This window comes from Sceloporus occidentalis, unplaced genomic scaffold, assembly GCF_023333645.1.
Source record: "Sceloporus occidentalis isolate IW3139 unplaced genomic scaffold, rSceOcc1.0.p SCAF_19, whole genome shotgun sequence".
Lineage (NCBI taxonomy): Eukaryota > Metazoa > Chordata > Lepidosauria > Squamata > Phrynosomatidae > Sceloporus > Sceloporus occidentalis.
Window position 1 is genome coordinate 4,051,731 of NW_028316999.1, and position 21,972 is coordinate 4,073,702.

The 21,972-nt window shown below is 35.7% G+C and overlaps 1 protein-coding gene across 1 annotated transcript in view; it reads right to left on the minus strand.

Moving 5' to 3' along the window:
- Nucleotides 1-21,972, minus strand: part of LOC149302324 (CUB and sushi domain-containing protein 1-like) — a 589,437-nt gene that overhangs the window by 240,735 nt on the left and 326,730 nt on the right. The window contains exon 7 of the mRNA XM_089482423.1: nucleotides 18,245-18,322. Coding sequence (XP_089338549.1) covers nucleotides 18,245-18,322 — 78 coding nt within the window. The remainder of the gene's footprint in view (nucleotides 1-18,244; nucleotides 18,323-21,972) is intronic.

Below are 21,972 nucleotides of genomic sequence, written 5' to 3' on the forward strand. Positions count from 1 at the left end.
TTACCAATTAGTGAATAACCTAGTTGTTTTAAAATTGCTATGTCATAACTGAATGGTGTTTAATAATCAAGACTGTGTTCCAGTAAAAGTTATCTGATAGCAAAGGTAAGGCTTGGTTGAGTAAGTGCAAATGAAGATTCTGAAAATCTGTATACAAAAGGGCTTTATCGCTAACAAGGCTCTCAATCCTAGGCTAAAGTTGATGATGCTCAGACACATTATATAGACCCAGAAATTGGAAGTTAAGGGAGGAGTCAAATCACCAAACTGACTTTTTTCTGTTTTGTGGTACTATTTCATCAGATTAATTTTCTCCACATCTTAATTTGCATTTTTTGGTTTGGATGCCTGCCCCCTGCGTTTGAAGCAGTGCATGTTATTTTATACAGCAACTGTTTTTCTTTCGGCATGTTTTGTTTATTTTCTTGGGTGACTAAGTGCAAGATCAAGCTTAAGGTCCATATAGTTGCATGCAGTGTAATAAAATACACCTGGATATATACAATCACTCAATACTTCAATGAAACCACCAGCTTCACCATTTTTACATTATCAGTATCTGCTTTTCCATGCTCATTCATTTAAGCTCTTGTCATCTGTATTCAAGAACTCTACTCTTGACTCTATTCTGCTCTATCTTAGTATGTCTGATTAACACAGTTGACCACCCCTTTACAGTACATTATACATTCTTTATTCCTATCTTCTCTTAATATTATGTCTACCATTTTAATTATTGCTTCAAGGGTCCTTCCATTGAAACTTATTAACTTCTTTGTCTAATGGCCACCACAAGGCAGTCTTAAATATCAGTTTTTTCTCTTACTACATCCATCCTCTTTGTATGCTTGTCATCCTATTAAACCTATTATTCACAGACTTGCCTATTCATTAGCTTTACCTATCCTCTCTGGATCACTTATTGTTATGTATAATCAAATCAATATCTAATAAGTGCATTATACTTTTACACTGTATAAAGATACTATTTGATTTGTGTCAATCTCAGAGCATGGGCGTAACTAGGAACCGCAGGGCTCTAGTGCCACTTTTGCCCCCAAACAGCTTGTGAGTACATAATTTGCCACAAGCAGTTGGGTGCCATCCTAACCCCTAACAGCCTACCTGTGCCATCTTTGTTCTAGCCTGTCAGTGCCCCAAACAGCTTGTCTGTGCCATCATTGCCCCTTGCCCCTCTCCAAAATAAACTCTGGCACATATATGTAAACACACTTACAGAAATTTACACATGCTAATACACACACTTACTCATACTCACTAACACACAGGTACACACTTATTCTAACACAGACACCCCATCTCACACACCTGCATATACATGCTGATACCAATTTATTTATTCAATACTTATAAAATGTTTCAATAGTATCATTAACATGTCATGGTTAACGGAAGCAAGCATGTACTTATATAATTTCTCAGCTCGATGATTACCCAATAAAGATTTTCCCTTTTTTGGTTATACTGCTATAAAGCGGTGAATTCTTTCTAATTTTTAATCTATTCAAGAGGATCGCAGAGAACAAAAGATAGCAATGTGATAGAGAGGTAAAGGAAGAATAAATAAAAAATACAGCTATTTTTCATGGACTCCTATGCTTATTTGAATACCAAAATGTAGTATAAACGAACGGTTAAAATAATAACAAACATGTTATGTGCAATCAGAATATAAAAATGACACATTTGAAGTACATATTCCAATAGTATCATTGCCAATTTAATTCTATGAAAACTGAGCCATTACAAGAATTAGAAAGGGCCCATGGAAGAGACTTTTCATGTTCAATGCATTGTACTGGTTATAAAATATATGATCTATAAAAACCTTGTTTTATGCTAGATAGTTACATAATTTATAACTTCATAGTATTTTGCATGCTTACCAGATTAAGTTGTGCTTTTTATCTTTGTCAAGATCAATAACCAGTAGGGAACAGGTTATTATGTTATACATAAAATAGACATACAATATATTGTATTAATGGATAATGTTCTACGAAGACATTTGTACACCACAGGCATTGATTAAATACAACCTATGCCCTTCTTGCAAGTGTAGATTTCAAAGTAACATTAATATGTTATAACAGTCTCTATGTTTAATTATTTACTTTTAATGGAAACATGGAGGCTTCCCTATTAAAAAAAAAAAAATTCTATGCAAAATTTGTTTGTCTTGGGCATTGATGAAAAGTTCAGATCCAAACAGCTTCTGTTGCGATAACTGATAACTGAATTTTACGAGCCGGTACTTTCCAGCAAGACTCCAATGATGCCAGATAAACATAATGGAATACACATATCAATTATATAAGTGAGAATTTTTATATGGTGAATAAATGGGCTCCTGTGGCCTCATAATACATAGCCTAGCATCTGACCATAAAGTTTATGTGCATGCATGTAGTTCATTATGAATATATAAAATATGGTTGTTTTTCTGCAAGGGAATGCAAAGTAATTACCAGTCCCCAAATAATTTCAATATTTAACATAAACATTTACGTCTTATATCTTTAATAGCTTCCAGTCTTCCTAACATTCTATATCATAAATCAAAATAAAGTGAGATATGTTTTTAATGTTCTGGTGTAAATTTATATTACATTTTCATGTATTATTATTATTATTATTATTATCGTTATTGTTACTCAAAGCTGTACAATGGGTAAAGAGGACATAACACTTAGTGTATAACATAACAATTGGCAATTACAAGAAGGAAAATTGAGGCTGGAACTGCCCCTGATCACAAAAGGTGAGGGGGCTTCAATATTGAGGTAACATACTTACAAAGGTTTGTCTTTTATGTATTATGTGCATTACTGGATAACGGGATCAGGGCCGGCCTTAAGGGCGCTTGGCCGGGACTTAAATTAAAGCATCGGTTTTTTTGTGTGTTTTTTTTTTTACTTTATTTAACATCCTCCATATTAAATAAAGTTGTTTTAACTTTATTTAACATGGAGGATGTTAAATAAAGTTAAAACAAACAAAAAAACCATTGTTTCAATTTATGTCCCGGGCAGGGGCGCCGAGCGGTTGCTCATGAAGTTTTCAGCGACCGCTCGGCGCCCCTCACTCTCCGTTATTCCGGCACTCAGCTGTGACGCGCGCATCGCGGCAGATCGGGAAGACGGACGCCTCCCGCTCCCACCGCAGGACTCCGGCAACGAGGTAAGTAAGGATAGGGAGAAGGGGCAGGGGGGCAGGGGGGCGGCAGTGAGAAGGGGCAGAGGGGGAGGCAGTGAGAAGGGGCAGAGGGGGGGCAGTGAGGGGCAGAGGGGGTTCGCCAGAGGAGTAGTCTGCACAGGGTGCCAGAACACTTAAGGCCGGCTCTGAACGGGATGGTGTTGCTGAAAGTTAAGCATTGTAAATAGGGCAGGACTGGGGATTAAAATTGTCCCTGGAACTTTAAGGCCAACAGCCCAGAAGTGGCTTACATGCAGCAACCTTCTGCATACACACAACTTCCCATAGCATGCAGTCGCGTAAATCAAGTAGTAAAAGTTAAGTGACTTTTTTTGTTACAAGTTATTATGTTCTCCAATTTCTATATCATCTTGTTTTCTGTCTATACCCATGTGATTTGTTTCTGTAAAGTGATGGTAAATATCACAGGTATAAAACCCACCAGCATATGTTTTTATTGCCTGCTCTCATGTTCAACTCAGACAAGTCCTATAACAACTGAAAGTTCTGAAATCATTTAACCTTCAGCAGATTATTAGTCTTATTTGCTATAAAAGACACCTAGTTAAATTGGTTTTACAGTCTTAATTAGAGTTTAAGATGACATTTAGAGAGGATAATTCTTTCCTACCAAATCCCACTTTCATTATTTTGTCATCACTATTTATTATCTATTTCTCTTAATAATAAACTTCCAATGTGGTCAAACAATTTTAACACGAGAAACACGAAACTAACAAATAGCTCTACAGAGATATCAGCATTACTGTGCAGAGGGAGAAAAATGGAAATCATATTAACTGCTCCTGTTGTCTTACTTGGGCAATGACAAAATCTTTTTGAAATACATAACTGCAGATCAGCTAAATGGGAAATCTTAGACGTTCATTTTATTCCGGCTAATGTGTCATTAAAAATGATAGTTTTTTTCACTCAGACTGACAAGTCTATAAACTAGGTGAGACTAAAGTATAAAGTAACACTGTGTCTCCAAATGATGATGAAAATGAAATGTGACATATGTAAACAGCAAATCTTTTCAAACAAGTCTCACAACTGTAATGAAGGAAGAATAAAATGGTTTATTGGAATAATAAAGATCACTTTAGAAATCTAAATCATTTGCTTTTATTTATCACCATAGACTACTGACAAATCCATATGTATTTTATAATTATATGCTACAGTATATACATAAATTATATGGACTGATGATTACCCCCCCCCTCTCTTTTCCCAGGTGCAGTGAGGCAAGTAGTAAATCAGCATTGTGGTAGGGGGGGGGGCATAGAGCCCAAATATCCTCGCATACCCTGCTTATTGGCAAATAAGTGAGAATATAACAACATGGAAGGCAGAGAGCTCATCATGTGCCTTCCCGCCATCCCAATTTCATGGTTTGCTGGAAGAGAGGCTAAACAAAACCTTGGAGGGCATAGATGCCCCCCCCATTCCCATTTGGATGGAGGGTTAAAGAGCCCAATAACACTTGAGCTAGGCACAGACCATATCCTGTGCCTCTCCTTCCATCCAAATCCTGTGGGATTGAGAGTTTTAAATAAAAAATAAATATATAAAAAACACATACTTTGGGTGTCAGGGGGCTAAACAGTGATTTTGGCAGTTAAAGAGTAAACTTTGTCTTCCTCTAGTATCCTTATTTGAAATCTTCATCTGGTACACCCTGAACCCCTTATCTCCTGCTTAACCCCTTGTTTTCCTCTGGTATGTATCTATCCTGCCTATCTCCATACTCCTCAAGAGTTAACTCTGGTGCCTTCTTGTCTAGCTTAATTGCAATTGTAAAGGCAAGATGTGAAACACATCTGACCACTTGTGAGGTAATCTTGTTAAGTCTTAGGCCTCACTTTGAAACAAGCTTTCTTGGAAATATAGCTGCTGTGGCCACATCCCAAATGGACTCCTCATAAGTGGACAGATGATAGGAGTTACACCAGAGGGTAACTTCTGGAACTGCAACACCATCTTCCCTTGCAGTCAACAGGTAACCCCCTACTATCCCACTCACCCTAATCCTCAGTATGACCCCCACTTGTTTTCACTCCACTTCTCTGCACCCCTGCTCCTCAAACAGATTTAATCTCCCTTTCTTCTTAGCAACCTCTTCACAGTTCACATATCTTCTTCCATTGTAACATCCCCCCACCTTAACTCAGATGCCTTCCTCTCCTTCCTTCAACAACTAACTCTCTCAACAATTAACTGATCTTCTTGGGTGAAGGCAACCCATTCCCATAATTCTCAATCCCATTTTTTATCTTTCTGTATCCTCCTCCTTCTGCGCTCATTTCAACCTGCCCCTACACCTTCTGTACTAACACAAACAAATGGACCTAGCGTTATCCAACCTTTGTTCAATACCTCAGTTCTCCAGCTTTCCCTTCTCTGTCAGACCACAGCCTATTAATGTTTAACTTTGCCATACCTTCCACACCTCCTCTTCCCAAAATAACACCACAAACCTACCACAAAATCCATAAAACACTCTTCAGCTTACTAACACACTTCTCTCAAACATCTCTTCCTACTCCTGTCCTGATTTTGCCACAGCTCAGAATAACCATACACTAGCCTCAGTCCTAAATATGGTTGCCACCGTAACTGTGCAATACACCTACGCCTTCCACACAGACCTGTCTTCTCCAAAGGTGTTTATGTACAAACTCATACTCCTATACATCAGCCTTTCTTTCCCATATGCCTAAACATCTGTTCTCCACCTTTAATACCCGTCTCTGCCCCCAACACCTCACTCAACTTCCAACTTATCCACTCATGAGATTGCCACCTTCCTCCCTCATGGTGTCAATCATATGCTACCTTGACCTCCCTCCTCGCCACAACCCACCCTGAACTGCTTTAGTCCAGTCACACCTACTGAAGTTTCTGGATTTCTCTAGTCCTCCAACCTCACCACCTGCCTCCTAGACCCTGTACCCTCACACCTCCTATCATCGCTGTTGTCCTTACCCCAACCCTAACCAATATCTTTAACATCTCTCTTTCCAACACTGTATTCCCCTCCCCATTTAAACATCATCTCTCCCATCCTAAAGAAACCTTCCTTTGATCCCACATCCACATGAAACTTCCATCCAGTTTTCCTTCTCCCCTTGGCATCCAAGCTGCTAATACAATTAACTTATAATGAAGTTTCTCTCCACATACTCTCCGCTTGACTCTCTACAATCTGGTTTCTGTCCACAGCTTTCCATACTCCATAAAATTACTAATTACCTTCTCAATGCTAAAAATAAAGGCCACTTCTCAATACTTTTGGACCTCTCTGCAGCCTTTGACACAGTTGACCATCCCCACTACAAAACCTTCATTCTTTCCTGGTTAAAAACTTCTTCTCTGACCATACCTTTAGTGCCTCATTCACTGGAACTTTCTCCTCCACACTTCCACCATCTGTTGGTGTTCCTCAGGGCTCATTTTTTAGGCCTCTACTCTTCCCTTTTTAGACCTCTTCACTTGGACAACTCATATCTTCTTCTTGTTTCTAACCACCCTCTTTTTCCCCTTATGACCTTCCTCTTCTGCATTCAGGATTTTACCCGTCCTGTACCCCTTCTTTGGAATACCCTTCCTTGTTCCATAAAACTTTCTCCCTCCTACACAACTTTCAAAAGCTCTCTGAAAATCCACTTTTTGAGAAGCATACAACCTTTCTTCCTAACACTCTCATCCAGCATCTTAATCAAGCCATCTAAATGACCAACCACCTCTATCCTGATTTGACCAACTCACCCCCATCCAAGCAGTCTTCTCCTCTCAACCCCTCAACCACCGACTAAATTGTAAGCTTGAAAAAGCAGGGCCCTCTTCTTTTGTAGCAGTTTGTTATTGTGATTTGAGAATATTCTACTGACTCTGTTGTGACAGTGCTATATAAAGTTAATGTAATATAATAGCTATCCATATTCATCCTACAAAATACTGTCACCATAAAATAAATCTTAACATGTGGTATTACATATACTTATAAAAATAATAAAATGTTTGTTTTTCTAATTTTATGCAGACCATATAATCACTGCAAAAAGAGGGAAAATACCACTAACCAAATGTACAACAACTTTTTTGGATATGTGAATTGACATTGACAATGTTTATCTAGCAAGGTGAAATTTCCTTTTTTTCCTTTTTTCACAAATATTAATAGATTTACTAATATAATTACAAATGCTGATGAACTAAGTGTCAATGTTACAGGGTTACTGTACAGGGTGCATTTTAACAAAATTACATGTAGATTAATGGTCACATGAATGAAAGGAGCATGATGGTAACTGTGCATTGGGGTTTTTAGCTGTATAAAAAAGAGCAGATGAACAAATCATAAGTGCCAAAGTGAAACAGAATCATCTAAATGTACTGACTCATTAACTGTTTAAGAACAATTATACAACAAAGTTTTAAAAATTATTCTATGCATTTTCTTATGTTATAATAAAATCTGATGTTTTAGGTAGGTGTGACAAAAATGCTGTAAAGTACCAGTAAGAATTATTTAAAAAATAGACATATTCATTTTTAATCATTTAACAAAATGTAAAGGGAGTGAACCAAAAAAGAACCCAAATGAATATGTGGCCTCCCTTTTCTTTCAAAACCGCACCAATTCTTCTAGGTACACTTGCGCAAAGTTTGTTCACCGACGGGCTAGAGAGCAGTGGAAGAAAGAGTGCTTTCAGGCAACAGTGAAGCATAATGGACACATGATGGGGCTGCATTTCTGCAAATTGAGTAGGAGATTTGGACAGAATTAATTGTCTCCTCAATGCTGAGAAGTATAGACAGATACTTGTCCAACAGGGAGGCATCTGATTGGCCCCAAATTTATTCTGCAGCATGACAATGACCCTAAACAGATAGCCAAAGTCACTAAGAACTATCTTCAGTGTAAAGGAGAAAAAGGAGTCCTTGAGGTGATAATATGGCCCCCACAGAGCCCTGATCTCAACATCATCGAGTCTGTCTGGGATTACATGAAGAGAGAGAAGCAACTGAGGCTGCCACGGAAGAATTGTGATTAGTTGTCCATGATATTTGGAGCAACCTATCTGCTGAGTTCCTTAAAAAAACTGTGCCTAAAAAATAAAGTTCACAAATTAATTTGCATTTTAATATAATAATATTAACCCAATGCTGGCAAAGAGAGTAGGGAGAATCAAAACATTTTCAGTAACAGCTAATTAATTTTATAATAGCTGTCCTGTCGATGCTGTTTAATATATTATGCCCTTCAGAACACTAATGAAATGACTTTAATTGACAAAATTGGCAGAAAAACTGTGTTCTAAAATTAAGCTTAGTGTTCTTGGTAAAGTAATTAAAATGTGAAAAATGGCACTCTGTGCAGATATTATACCAAGTTTCAAGGGGTTTGGTTGGATAAACTATTTTTGAAGATAAGTACTACAGTGCACTTAAATATATTTATTATTACTTTGCTATATACTGCTTATATTACATAAATGTATATAGTAATTACCTATGTATACTCTAATAGGATATCCCACAGTAAATGCATGGTATATGTTACCTTTGGTACTAAATACTTAAATTTACACAAAACCATCAAAACATAGTTGATCTAAACTATCTACCTACAGTACTTGACACGCAGTTATACTAAAGAAGAAATAATGTTATGTGATTTAAGTGAGTGCATAAGATTATTATAATAATTAACTTCTCTCTGTCATTATGCCATAAGCATGACTGCTACTATAAAAGTATTTGGTTGCTAATTGAAAGCATCATAAAGGGGTCCATGCTGGATAAATGATAATACATGTAAAAGGACTGAGCAATGGATTAAAAATTCTCAGTAAATTATTCTTTTAAATTCAGTAAGGCAATCCCAAAGTGACAGTCCAGAACCCCTAGGCAGGCACGTACATAGACATATGTATATATAGTACTAGATACATAAATGTAATTATGCATTATCAAGGCAGGACTGGCTTACGGGCTGGTATAGGAGCACTGTGGCTGCGCTTATGTCTATGCGTCGTGGCAGCTGCCTAATGATATTAGTGGCCCAATGGCACAACAACCAGGGTCACACAGGCCCATAAATTACCACTGTGTCACATACATTATAAGCCCCTGCTGTGTTCCTGCTTTCCCTGGGCACAGTGTGTGACCCCCCATATAGAAAGCTACAGGTGAGATATGAGGTTGGAGGCGAGAGTATGAATGAATGAATAAGTGTGTGTTAGCATGGTGGTGGTTCTGTAAGTGTTTGTGTGTTAGCATGGATGTATAAATGTTGGGGGCAGAATGGTACAGGTAGGCTGTTTGGGGGGCACATATGGCACAGACAGGCTGTTTAGGGGGTAAAGATGGCACAGCTGTTTCAGGGTAAAGATAATTTGGTTCCTGGGAGTTTATTAATAATGTCATATTCTGTTATAATTAAGGGACAATTTACTATAATTTAATGATTTGAAGCTTCTTGGGTGGCACATAGTGTGACTCAGATAGATATGTATAAGGGATGAGGCTTGTGGGCAAAAGAGCTTTTCCACATAATAAAATGTATAGGGTTGGTGTCCAAATATTTTCCTTCCCAGTCCAGCACAGCCCTTTGCATTATGCAGGGCCAGTTTAGTGCTCTTATTCCCAGTGGTGGGCTTTCATAATGAATAGTGAAGTGGAGACTTGACTAGACCAGAACTTTCTTTTTAGTGAATAAATCCCAATGTTGTACATTCATTTTTGGTGATAGTTCTTCTTTAAGTTGTATTGCTGCTATAAAATCCTATATACTCTTTTTTGCAGAATATATGAATATTGAACTGAATTTTCTTCATCTGGACTAACTATGGGATGTCTATTTTAACATTGATTTAGCTGAAAATAAATTCCAAGTTCTAACATTAACAGCCAGACCACTGCATATACCAGCATGAGAGTAAATGAGAGAACAAATTTATTGAAATACCAGCAGAATGCCCTACATTTCTGGGATGGTGGACAAAACGCATACCCTGAGGAATGATTATATTAAATATTCTGTAATCTACAACAGTTGTACATGTTATTTTCTACTCAAATGTATCCAACTTTTTATCATATCCAGACAACTGTAAAACTAAGTCATTTTAACACTAGGCCTTGAAAAACAAATGCAAAAATAATAATGTAACAAACCCCCTCATGGACACTGATTGACCAAACACATCTCCTGCAATGCAGACAGCTGGGTGGCAGGGAAAAAGCAGCAAATGCATTTGCACAAGAAAAGAAAAACATTAATTTAAAGGTGAATCTAAGCTATCACATACTGTGTCATGCTGGTAACCATTATGTACTGGGAAGTATGGTGTGCCAAACTTACTACTTCAAAAGTAGATTTTAACTCTCTGAGCGCCACAGTTTGGGGCATATTTCCTCCAAGGGGGCCAGGCTAATTGTCATTGTTTTATAATATAATTATATTATATATTGTTTGTCTTGTTTGTCTTAAACAAAAATTGCCGCAAACTGTGCATCTCAAGTAAACATTTCTTTGTATATATAGATTGCACAAGAAGGTGAGATTATAAAACATTTGGAAGGTAGACAAAAGGGCTTAAATGCTGTATATATATATATAACAAAGGAACAACATTTATAGAGAAAATATATCAGTAGCATTTTCTGCTTTCCTGAAAGAGCATTAATGTTTCAGTGCAAACACAAGGCACCCTTTAACCTTTTCAGTTCCCACCACATGTGTGGCATTAAAAACTCAAGTGTGAAGTTGCAGAACTTACTGAAATATGCAATAGAGAAATATTGTAATAAAAAAAACAAAAAACTTAGCTAATTACCCTGCCAAATATGTATTTCCTGTATAAGAAAAACATCATAAAAGTGTTTAGAGATTAAACCCAGTTTTTATTAAAACGGTAGCTTTTGTTTGCTCACGTCTTTTCAATTGCTTATTAAAAACAGCATGCAGTCCAAGATAAATCCCAGTTACCATGTCTGTTAAGTACATCACTTAAAACAGTTAATCTAATTGAAGATTTCATTGGTATTAAATCTAGTAGTTAAAGACAAATTTGTATGTAAACTGATTTTCCTGAGGCCTAATAAACATTTTGTTTTAACTTATATATAGTCTGATTTGAATCAGAGAATAACAAAAATGTCCCTATGCAATTTTAGAGGAGAGTATATGAAACAACAAACCTCAGACAATACAAGGTTATAAGAGGTACCCAAGATAAACCTTTTGCAGCTTCATAGTGACCAACATGAACCCAATGGTTATCCCTTCCAAATTTACAGTACATATGGCATTAAAAAGATATCCCAATGCATCTTTTCATCAAATAAATACTCATTAATCTCAGATCGCCATGTTCAGAAATGAATGTGCTGCAGTTTGTTTACAAATTATTGTGACGTTTAGGGTGGGAGAATACTGTGACAGACTTATAATGAACTTCTAGACGGACAGATTCATTAGGCTCCCCCAAAATGAATTGCCAGTCATAATCTGGGACATTAGGTAGGTATGATGTAACATTCCTTGGCAAATGAGATTAATGCAAGGTCCAATTTCTCTTCTGGGATGCTTTAAGCAGGTTCCCTATACACAAATACTAATTTCTACACTTTTGGGCACAGTCTTATGTTTTTATATTAAAACGGTGATATGCAAGTCAGTAAGAACACGGTATCACCAATTTCTAATCAAAATTCATACACAAAATCAATACAATCCTTTAATTTCTTAAATTCTTCAATTGCATTTAAAATAAAATGAAAGTCTATGATCAGCATGAATCAGAGCTGTCTTAATGTGTTCACAGCAACCTACATTGAAGCAAAACACAGTTAAAAAAACATCTGTAAAAGTAGTAACCAAAACTCTCTTGATATTGGAGAGGCTTTTGATAGTTGTGATACACAATACTTCACTGTATGCATGAAAACACATAGGATTGGGGAAAAAAGTACTTCTACTTAGCTAGAGAATTGGCAAAAATACAGAGCCAATTAGACAAAAAAAAGCAATTGGGCAGGTAAGTGAACATCGTAAAAAGTAATATGCACTTCGGGAAAAAAACCAAACGTGCTCATTATACATTGAATAACTGCTTATTGGGGAATGCTCTATGGAGAAGGATCAAGGACTACTAGTAAATAATAGATTTTCCAACAGTTGGCAATCACAGGCAACTGCTGCAAAAGTAAGCACATTTTTATTCTGTATTAAAGGCAGAGAGGGGCCCCTAGACTAATCAGGATGACTGCTGGCAATTACCAGGTCAGTGGTTCGGTCTGGTTGCAATGTAGGGTGTTAAGAAGGGACTAGCAGGTGGGACACACAACTTAGTGAGAAACATTTCAGCTTCCATTCCACCCTAGCCTTTTTTTGCTGCTTGTTAGTTTAGGTGTTCTTTGTATTATATGTGTGTGTATTCACAGCAGGAATTGTGGGTGCAGTGACTAAAACACACATATATATATATATATATATATATATATATATAGAGAGAGAGAGAGAGAGAGAGAGAGAGAGAGAGAGATGATCTTCCTCGCTCTAACACAATATGCTGAAACACACACTTACACCATACATTAACACACACATGCTGATTTCAAAAACTATTCTAACATATACACCAAATACTATTCTAACATATACACGCCAACACAATACAGGGACGCTATATACGCACACATTCTAGTACCATACATTAACTCTCTCCCTCTTCTATATTCTACGTGGCTCACACACTTCTCCCTCTGCCTTACACTTTTAGCTCAACAGGAGCTCTGACTTAACTGCAGCTTGCATTCTCTACTGTTTTACACCCTACTGCTTTACAGGGCGCTGCACCTGCCTTAGCGCACCCCTGTTCAAGTGTTTGCGCCTGTTTGGGTCACCCAACTACTGGCAGATTGTTCAAGGCTTGGCTGTGTGCTGGCTTGTGATATATTAATACAGCTGTGGCTGACACCTTTACCCACAATTCTAGCATTGTGTCATTTACTAGGTGGGGCAGAGGCTGAGCGATGTATGGGTTACTGGAATTGGAGAATTGGAGGGTAATACCTTAATATGCAGTACAACTTTGGGTACCAGTTCATACAAATCGCACCATGAAACTTTAAAAGGTTGACAGAAAGGTAGCAAAATTATGGAGATCAAAGACTTAAGCTATAAAGGCAGACTTTTCAAAATTAGATTTTGAGTTTACCATGGATAAAAAGGGATAGGGACATGCAACTATTTTCAGTGACCTTACAAAAACCTGTTCAATCATGTTTTTGTTCATGAACCTTAAAAAGGGAACATCCTCTTATGTTAGAAAAAAACGATTTCACAAGAAGGGAAGTGTTTTGTTTTGTTTTCAGTTAGTGTAGTTGAGATGTGAAATGCACTTCCAAGTTAAATTATTTTAGTTGGTTCGTGCTTCAAAAATAAGGTTGGATGCCTAACAAGAAAACATGTTCACTGTTATAATAATAAAACTTTAGGTAACCATGAATCTCCATACATTTGCAATCAAGAAGCAGCATGTTTTACCCATTTGGAACAATATTGGATAAAGGACTCATTGGGACTTTTTTTTGCCCTCTTGTTGATCGACAGATGTGGGCACTTGGAGGGGTGGAACATGATTACTGTTTTAGTTTTGTTTATTTTTTTCAACTTGAGCAATTATGCAATGGTTTTAAAACTATGGGCAAAATTGTATAGTCTCTTTCCAATATTTCATCATCTTACAGTTGATTGGGATTGTATCATCATTTTAGTGCCAATGAAAAACGGTCTGAAAACTTCTTAAAAATTTTGACCTTACTATCAAAGTATTTGAATTTGCTTGCAAGAGCAATTCGATCTACAGTACGTATATTAAAACTACTTTTGGATGTTCTAAATTGATTGGTTCCCGTTGAGAAGTAACAAACTTAAGCTGAATGAGTAATAGAAACTGTTTATGTCAGATATTTCATTAGGGAAGAAAAAGTACTATCCGATTCACGTCCACTTACAAGCCCAAGGTGCCATGATTTGAAAATTGTTCTGAAATTGATTTAAGATATTACAAAGAGTTCTAAAGTTCTACCAACTACTATAGTCAGAAATATATATATATATATATATATATAATGATGCATTTTATTTTTATAAATTAGTGATCATAAGTGATTCATTTCAATCAGCAAAACACAGGGAACTCTACAGACACTTTCAAAAGCCATGGCATGTTGGCTCATGATGTCATTTTCACTAATTTAGTGCCATTTGCTGTTTCTTTTTTTCTTTTTTATACTAGCCAGTAAATAAACCAACTTAGTACTATTGGTCATAAGAGTTAATCAGTAAAAAAATGCCCAGTAAGAGATAGGAACTTAATTATCTCCAGCTATAGATAATATTAGCTCCATTTTTAAGGTTACTACAAATCATGAACCTAATTCTTAATGCAATATTTCATACCAAATTGTTGCAAAATGGATTTAGAGATATAAATCAGGTTTGGCAATGTTCTACCCAGGGGAAAGCCCAGTCAAATTTCTCCGAAATATAGAAAAATACATTTAAATGACAACAATCCCATTTCACAGTAACCAGGGCTGTGGATTACACATTGATTGAAGTACTGCATATAAAACCCACAAAGGGACTGTGAGGTCAATCATGATGTAAAAGCTGCCTAATGCCCTTGATGCTATAGACACCAAGGGCTTGATTCAGTGACTCATCTAAACCTAGGTCGTTGCTAACAATTGTTTATAATACATGACTTGTGATTTAGCCCCTTGCTACATTCCAAATAGTGCCTGTGAATACTATGTTTTACTCTTTGAGATAACTATATTGCTATCATGTGCCTGTTATAGAACTACAGATTAATAGCTATATCCAACTTTTGTTGGCATGCTGCTGACTACATTTTCTGTGTTCTGTGTTTTTGGGTCATATTTGAGTCATATTCCTAGAAATCACTTGGGTCAAATATAATTGGGGAAAGTACATAAATAACTTTTAATTTTTACAATTTCTAAATATCAAATAGTTTGTCTCTGAGACATACAGTTTCTACAAAGCTGCACTATGAGGGGATACAAACAGTGTTTTAGAAAACTACACCTAAAGCTTATTTAAACAGACACTCAACAGGGTTTTGTATTGAGTGTTACAATATGGCACTGTACAAGTTGATATAGCACATATTCTAAACTGCACAACCAAAAAGGTATATTTATCATATGAAGTGAATGCTCTCCTTTTTCATTTTCATGGCGTCCCCCTTTCTGAGGCATGGGGGGATTCTGCAGAATCCCCATATGCATTTTGCCATTTCCAGCTATCTGCTGTGCAGGAGATGTGTTTGCCTGAACAGATCTGATGACATGTGATATAGTTACTGCCAGTCAGCTACAGCGCTGGGTCAGCGAGCATTCCAGTGGAGACTTCTATTGAAACTCCCCATGTGCATACACAGAAACCAGTTTCATTAATTTCAATGGGAGCACTTTCCTACTTTTGATAGGTGCTTAAAGCTGCCAATCAGTTCAGTAAAATGCCAGACCGTAGAGGTGGCGTTATTCCTAGTATTTTATTTTATTTCTTTTTTCAGGTTAAATGAATTTATATGAAGTTACCTACCAGATATGCAATCATTATTCATGGGACAGGCACATTGGATTGTCCCTTTAACACAGACTTAAACTAATATCAAAAACCGCTAAACCTGTATTTGCATTTGAGCAATTGGTGAATTTTTTTTTTTTTTTATTTCTTCACTTGGGAATTAATTGCCAACATTTAATTAATATTTGAGTGAAATGGCATTGTCTTTATTTCCTGTAAAAGTATAGATTTGAGACCGGTTATAGACTGATTATTCAATCGAGCCTCTTGGAATAAAATGTTATGGTATCATTCCCTTGCCAGTCCTCTCTTGAGTCTTATTTCCAAATGTATACATTTTTTTTTGGCCTGTGTATTATACATATCTTTTAGTTAAACAAATTTGAACATTTAAGTTATACAACAATTTATCTTATAAAATATTTTATTAGCTACTTTTAACTTTTTTAAGAAGCAAACCAACCAACTTTATTTAGTAATGATACAGGAAGCCAAAGCTATACATGGTGCCTAAGCAATGTATCTTTTGAAAAGTAAAACTAGGTATATGGGTAATTATTCTTAGTTACAAAAATCATGAAAATCTGACTTGTTAGAAGCCCTTAAAGACTTCTCATTATCATTTCTGAAATGAACTGTGTTCTGTTGGAAATCAAATTCACATTATGTGGATCTACATACCTGCCAAAACTTACAAAAAATATCATAATAGTTTTTGAGTTTCTGCAAAGAATTGATCTATATTTTAGTACCAATTTGAATGCTGCCTAGTGGTCTGCAAACAGCAATTTTGAGTAAGGCACAACAAAGATATTTTTTGTAACAGGTGATGGGATTTCTGAGTATATGAAGAGTTCTATAAAATTGTAATTTTCGGAAGCAAAAGGAATGCATAAAATGTAATTGTTCCAGCTTACATATAGCCTAATGTTTTGAACTCACAAATACTTAAGTTCTCAGCCAGATTTTTAATATTTGTTATATTGAGTCAAGTGATATTCAAACTTTGGCACCTCTCTCTCAGTAGCGTATTAGAGAAAACAAATTGGCAGCATGTTTCTTAGTACTGGGATATGTCCAAACCCTCCATGTCTAAATTGTTTTGAACAATAAAAAGTGGTATATTTGCATAACTGGCCCTAACAAAATAACAATAATATCTTGGATGGACTAAATAATCCATGAATGGCCTGTGGAACATCCAAGAACAGAGGCTGTAAGCACTTGCCCATAAACCCAAAGGTGGAAAATTGCTACTCAGTATTATTATCCTCAGGATTTTAACCTTTTGCCTGCCATCACCCTTATGGCACCAAAAACGACCCACGCCTACATATCTCTGTGTTACAACAGAGGCATGAATAGACCAAAATGTTACCTTATTTTTTTTTTTGCACCATATGGAAGAAATTATATTTGAGAAATTATAAAATGGTACAATAAATTATTAGGTATTAGTGAAAAACAGAACAACGCAGGTCTCAATTTATGATCACAGTGGCTGGATGGATGAATTGATAAATTGATGGGTAAATGGATGTGATACGTTGCCGGTATATATAGATAATTATGGATGGAAATGTAGACATTGATAGCCTAGTTTCCTTGTATTGCAAAACTAGAATAGATATATAAATATTTGTTCTCAATATTCACACAATCTTAGAGAACATATAGATTGCAAACTGGCTACAAAGGCTATCTGTATTTGTTGTGTGCTAATGTGCTAAACTATAAGAATATTTTCTAAAAAGAAAGGTGCAATGCAATAGTATTAAGATGCAAAACAAAATACTGAACACGCTGTCATTTATATAGGCTGTAAGCACTTTAATGCTAAAGCCAGATTCACATTCATTGTTTTCCTTAAGGCTTCTTATGGGAATGCACAGAAAAAAAAGCTTTCTTCCCTATCATTTGTGTGCCCTTTCATGTATTTCTCTATTCCTCCATAGGTGCCAGGACACCACCTCGAGATCAAGCTCATGATTAAACAAGGATATGACAATTATATAATGCCACTTAAACAGGCAAAATGTGTTGTACCCAAAATTGGAATTTTAAAAGATTTAGTAGCGGATATGTAAATCATAAAAATAATTTTATGAAGTTGAAATACTGCTGATTATTGCATATAAAATTAAATCTCCCAATACCATATAAATAAACTTATAGTAACAGTGTGATAATATATGTATATAAAAAAAGAATGGTAATTGAAAAACCCTTTATACAAGTACTAATATTATGTTTTAACAAAAATTGTTTACCATCAAGAGTATGCATAGACACTACACTTCCCCACCAGGCTGTGAAGTAGTTAAACACTTATTCCTAACCGTGCATCATAATTAAAATGTATAGATAATACAAGAAAAAAATACTCACAGACAGAGTTTTTGTGGTTACTTTCTTTGCTGGGTAACATCTTTACTCCTCTGGACTTTAGTTCAATTGCCTTTTTCACTGCAGAGAGAAAAAGTAAAATTCAAATTGTTATATGTTGAATATGTCCAGTCCTAACATCAAAAGTAAATATGTACTTAAATAAAATAATAAGGTAATCTATCTATCTATCTATCTATCTATCTATCTAACACAGGATAAGTGTGTGTGTAAATTAAAGCTGATTGCTTATACTCATCTATATAAATTAATATTTAGCATTATGATTATTATGATTAGTACATTTATGAAACTATATGGGAAATAAATGCACATATGGCATTATAGTTCATCATAGCCAACAATCTATAAATTCTTAATGGTACACGTTTGGAAAACTAAATGCATCTTGAAAAGACTATCAGCAGTTTGTTCACTTATCTCTATCTCCAGGTTCTCTAATGAGAGGAAACACAATAATTGATATCCAAAAATGTATCTCTTTGTCTCAATTTCTTTGATAGTGCTTAGTTAATTTGATGGAATAAATGTCACAGCCTACTACCTTCAAATGTCTGCCTCATGAGAGAACAACAAAAACAAGATTCTTGTCACAAGATGAAAAGCTCAATTTTACCACATTTCACCACACCATAAAGAATACATACTTCCTGACCAGATAGCAATGGGAAATGGAGACAACTGTGTCCGTGAAACATTCACAATACTACTGATAACAAAAAGTTAATATAACATTTGTCAAACTGCATAAATGACCATGTTTTGAGCTAAAGGATTTCACTGTGTACAATATGTAAGACTGTATAGCATTTATTTTTTGTATATGAGGTGGGATACATCCCTAATACTTCATCTTGCCCTCTTAAGAGAGTAGAAAAGTTGAAATCTTGGTTTGTTTGGAAAGAAAGTATATTTGGTAATACAGCAACTCAAACAGTGCTTACCATTGATTTCTCAGTAGTAGGATGTCAGTCTTGTTTGTTAATGGCCATCCTAGAAATTTGTTTTTAAATTAATACAAGAAATTCGGCCATCATGTTTGAACTTTGATTAAATCAGTTGGATTCAAACAGCCAAACAAGGATACAGAAAACCTCTGGAATGTTATGATCCTTAAGACCTAGATTTCAACAACCCTTGATCTATACAATTGCTACCTAAAGTCTACGTTAGACACTTCACTAATAATACTTCCTGATCTCTCCAGTAGGGGACTGATGCAATTTCCTGTCTAGGCAATGGCAAGAAATTATTTCAGTAGAACTCAGCTCACACTATTATTCTGCTTTAGATTTGTTAGTGTATGTATAATCAATGTTCCTGCATCTTTAGTTCTAAATTTAGTTTTTGCAGCTATGTTGCATGTATTATTATGTACTTGTCTCTGTATTGAAGCTTTTTGCCAAAACAAAAAAGGTATACTTATTGAGCTACATCTTCATCACGATAAATACAATATTGAATCAAGAAACTGAGGCACATTGGGATTAGAAGTATAAGCAGAACTGTGTGATTAAACAACGAAGAAATATGCCTGCTTTACTTTGGGGAGTAATTAAAGTACTCACTGGTCATACTGGTCAGATCCAATTTGGTGCATCATAAATCATAACAATTCAATAGATCTGAGTTGCAAATTGTATTTGAACAGGAGATTATAAAGTACAAGTAGCTCACACTTTGCTTTGTCTAAAGATTGTTACGGCAGATTCTAAATGCCAGTTACAAAATGTGCACAAGTTCAATCCAAATCATGTAATGAGTACCCTGAGGGAACATTCTTTGTCCAGAGTTTATCCCTAGAGGAAAAATGGCTTATTGTATTTTAAAAATGAAATGTGAGCTTATATTGAACTGCATTTCCAAAGAGGATATCATAAAATGTGACAAGCCACTATTATGTAATCATTTAACACTCACTGATTCAATTGATTTGATTCCATGGCATATGCAAAATCTAGACTTTTGTTGAAAATGTAGATTCTTTGTAAAAGTCATACCCAAATGTAAGCATATCAACTCAAAGCACAAAAAGTCAAAAATATATCTGTATTTGCTCAAATGCACTACAAATGTAGCAAGTACATCTCATAATTACAGCTCACTGTGTACTGATTCCAAGTGTAAACCATTAGATCTGATAAGATCAAAGGGAAACATCTAATCAATATTAGGGCTGTTTGTTGCCACAGCAGCAGCTGATTACAGTCAATTTGGAACAGCCTGTACTGTGATTGTTTTGACGATGTTTTGATGTCTGTATACCCTTGCATTAACCCCTTAATGACCAATTATGTGCCAAGCAGGTTATGGCATTAAATGAACTTAGAAAGCAATTAAAGTTCACTTTCTTTGCTCAAGCAGTGGTGCTGTGATGTCTCGATATCAAGGCATTTAGGGAAACTGAAAATGCACCCCAGTGAAATGTGATCACTTCAGAGAAGATCACAAGCGCCATAGTGAGACATGTTGTGTGTCTCAAGAAGTGGCCCCCACAAAAAAAATAAACAAGTTCCCAAGATTGTCTATCCAGATGCTTTTGAGAGTTCTGTGCTCCCCCTACAAGTTGAATATGGGTATTGTAAATAAGGAAATAAGCACCTCCCAAATGTAATCTTTTAGCCCCCAAATAACCTGACAAACCCATGCATGGGTGGTATCACTGTATTTGAGAGATGTTGCTGAAAACATGTTGGGGTATTGTTTGATATTGACATATATGAGAAGCTGAAACTTTATACCTGAAGTACAATGTGTGCGAAAAAGAAAACACAAAAAAATACTACTATAACATTTGACAAAGGCTGGTGACAGAATGAATCCATGTAAAGTGTTAAAATACCAGGGGTTTAAATACCCTGGGGTGTATAGTTTTCATGGGTTGGTATGGTTTGATGGGGTAAATTTAATTGGACATGGGAGCAGGATTACCTGATTTGAATAAAAGAATGGTTTTAAAATATTAAATTACTGTTTGTAAAAACATTGGATATTTCTAAACTAGCAGTTTTTTTCATTAGCTTTTGTAGGTCATAAAAAGTTTAAATTTTTCACCATATTTTATTATTTTTATAGTAAATTAGATGATATGATCATGATACTATCACATAGATGAAATAAGAGCCCTTCTTGTTCTAAAAACAACATATAACTTGTGTATGAACAGTAAATGAGAGAAGAAAATAACAGCTAAACATGTTTTTTTTTTGCTACTGCAGCTATATATATATATATATATATATATAAAATCAACTGATATGGTTACAAGTACAGAGGGCAAGCAGCACAAGTAAGAAGACCAACTCTCCAGATTCCAAGCACTAAAGTTTCCTACTATAAAACAAATGTTACACACAAGAAAATGCAAACTAATCTTATTACTTGACGGCTACAAATATTAGGAGGCAAACTACATATCCCAACATCTCAGATTAGCCAACATTACAAATTAAGTAATATTTTTATCTCTTCATGCAAGGACAGGTGTGCTGCACTGCTCCATACTACCATATTAGAACAGTGGCAGGATAAGAAACTTTTAGAATGTTTGGGGTATGGACGAATGCTGTTGTTACACAAACTCAAAAGTCCCTTTTCCTGACTGTATTTAGCCACGTGAAAACTGACAGAATTCAGAATTTTAAACTTTGCATTTTTCAAGGATGTGCTAATAGTGGAACCGATGATTCCCAAATTTTCTTTCATAACTC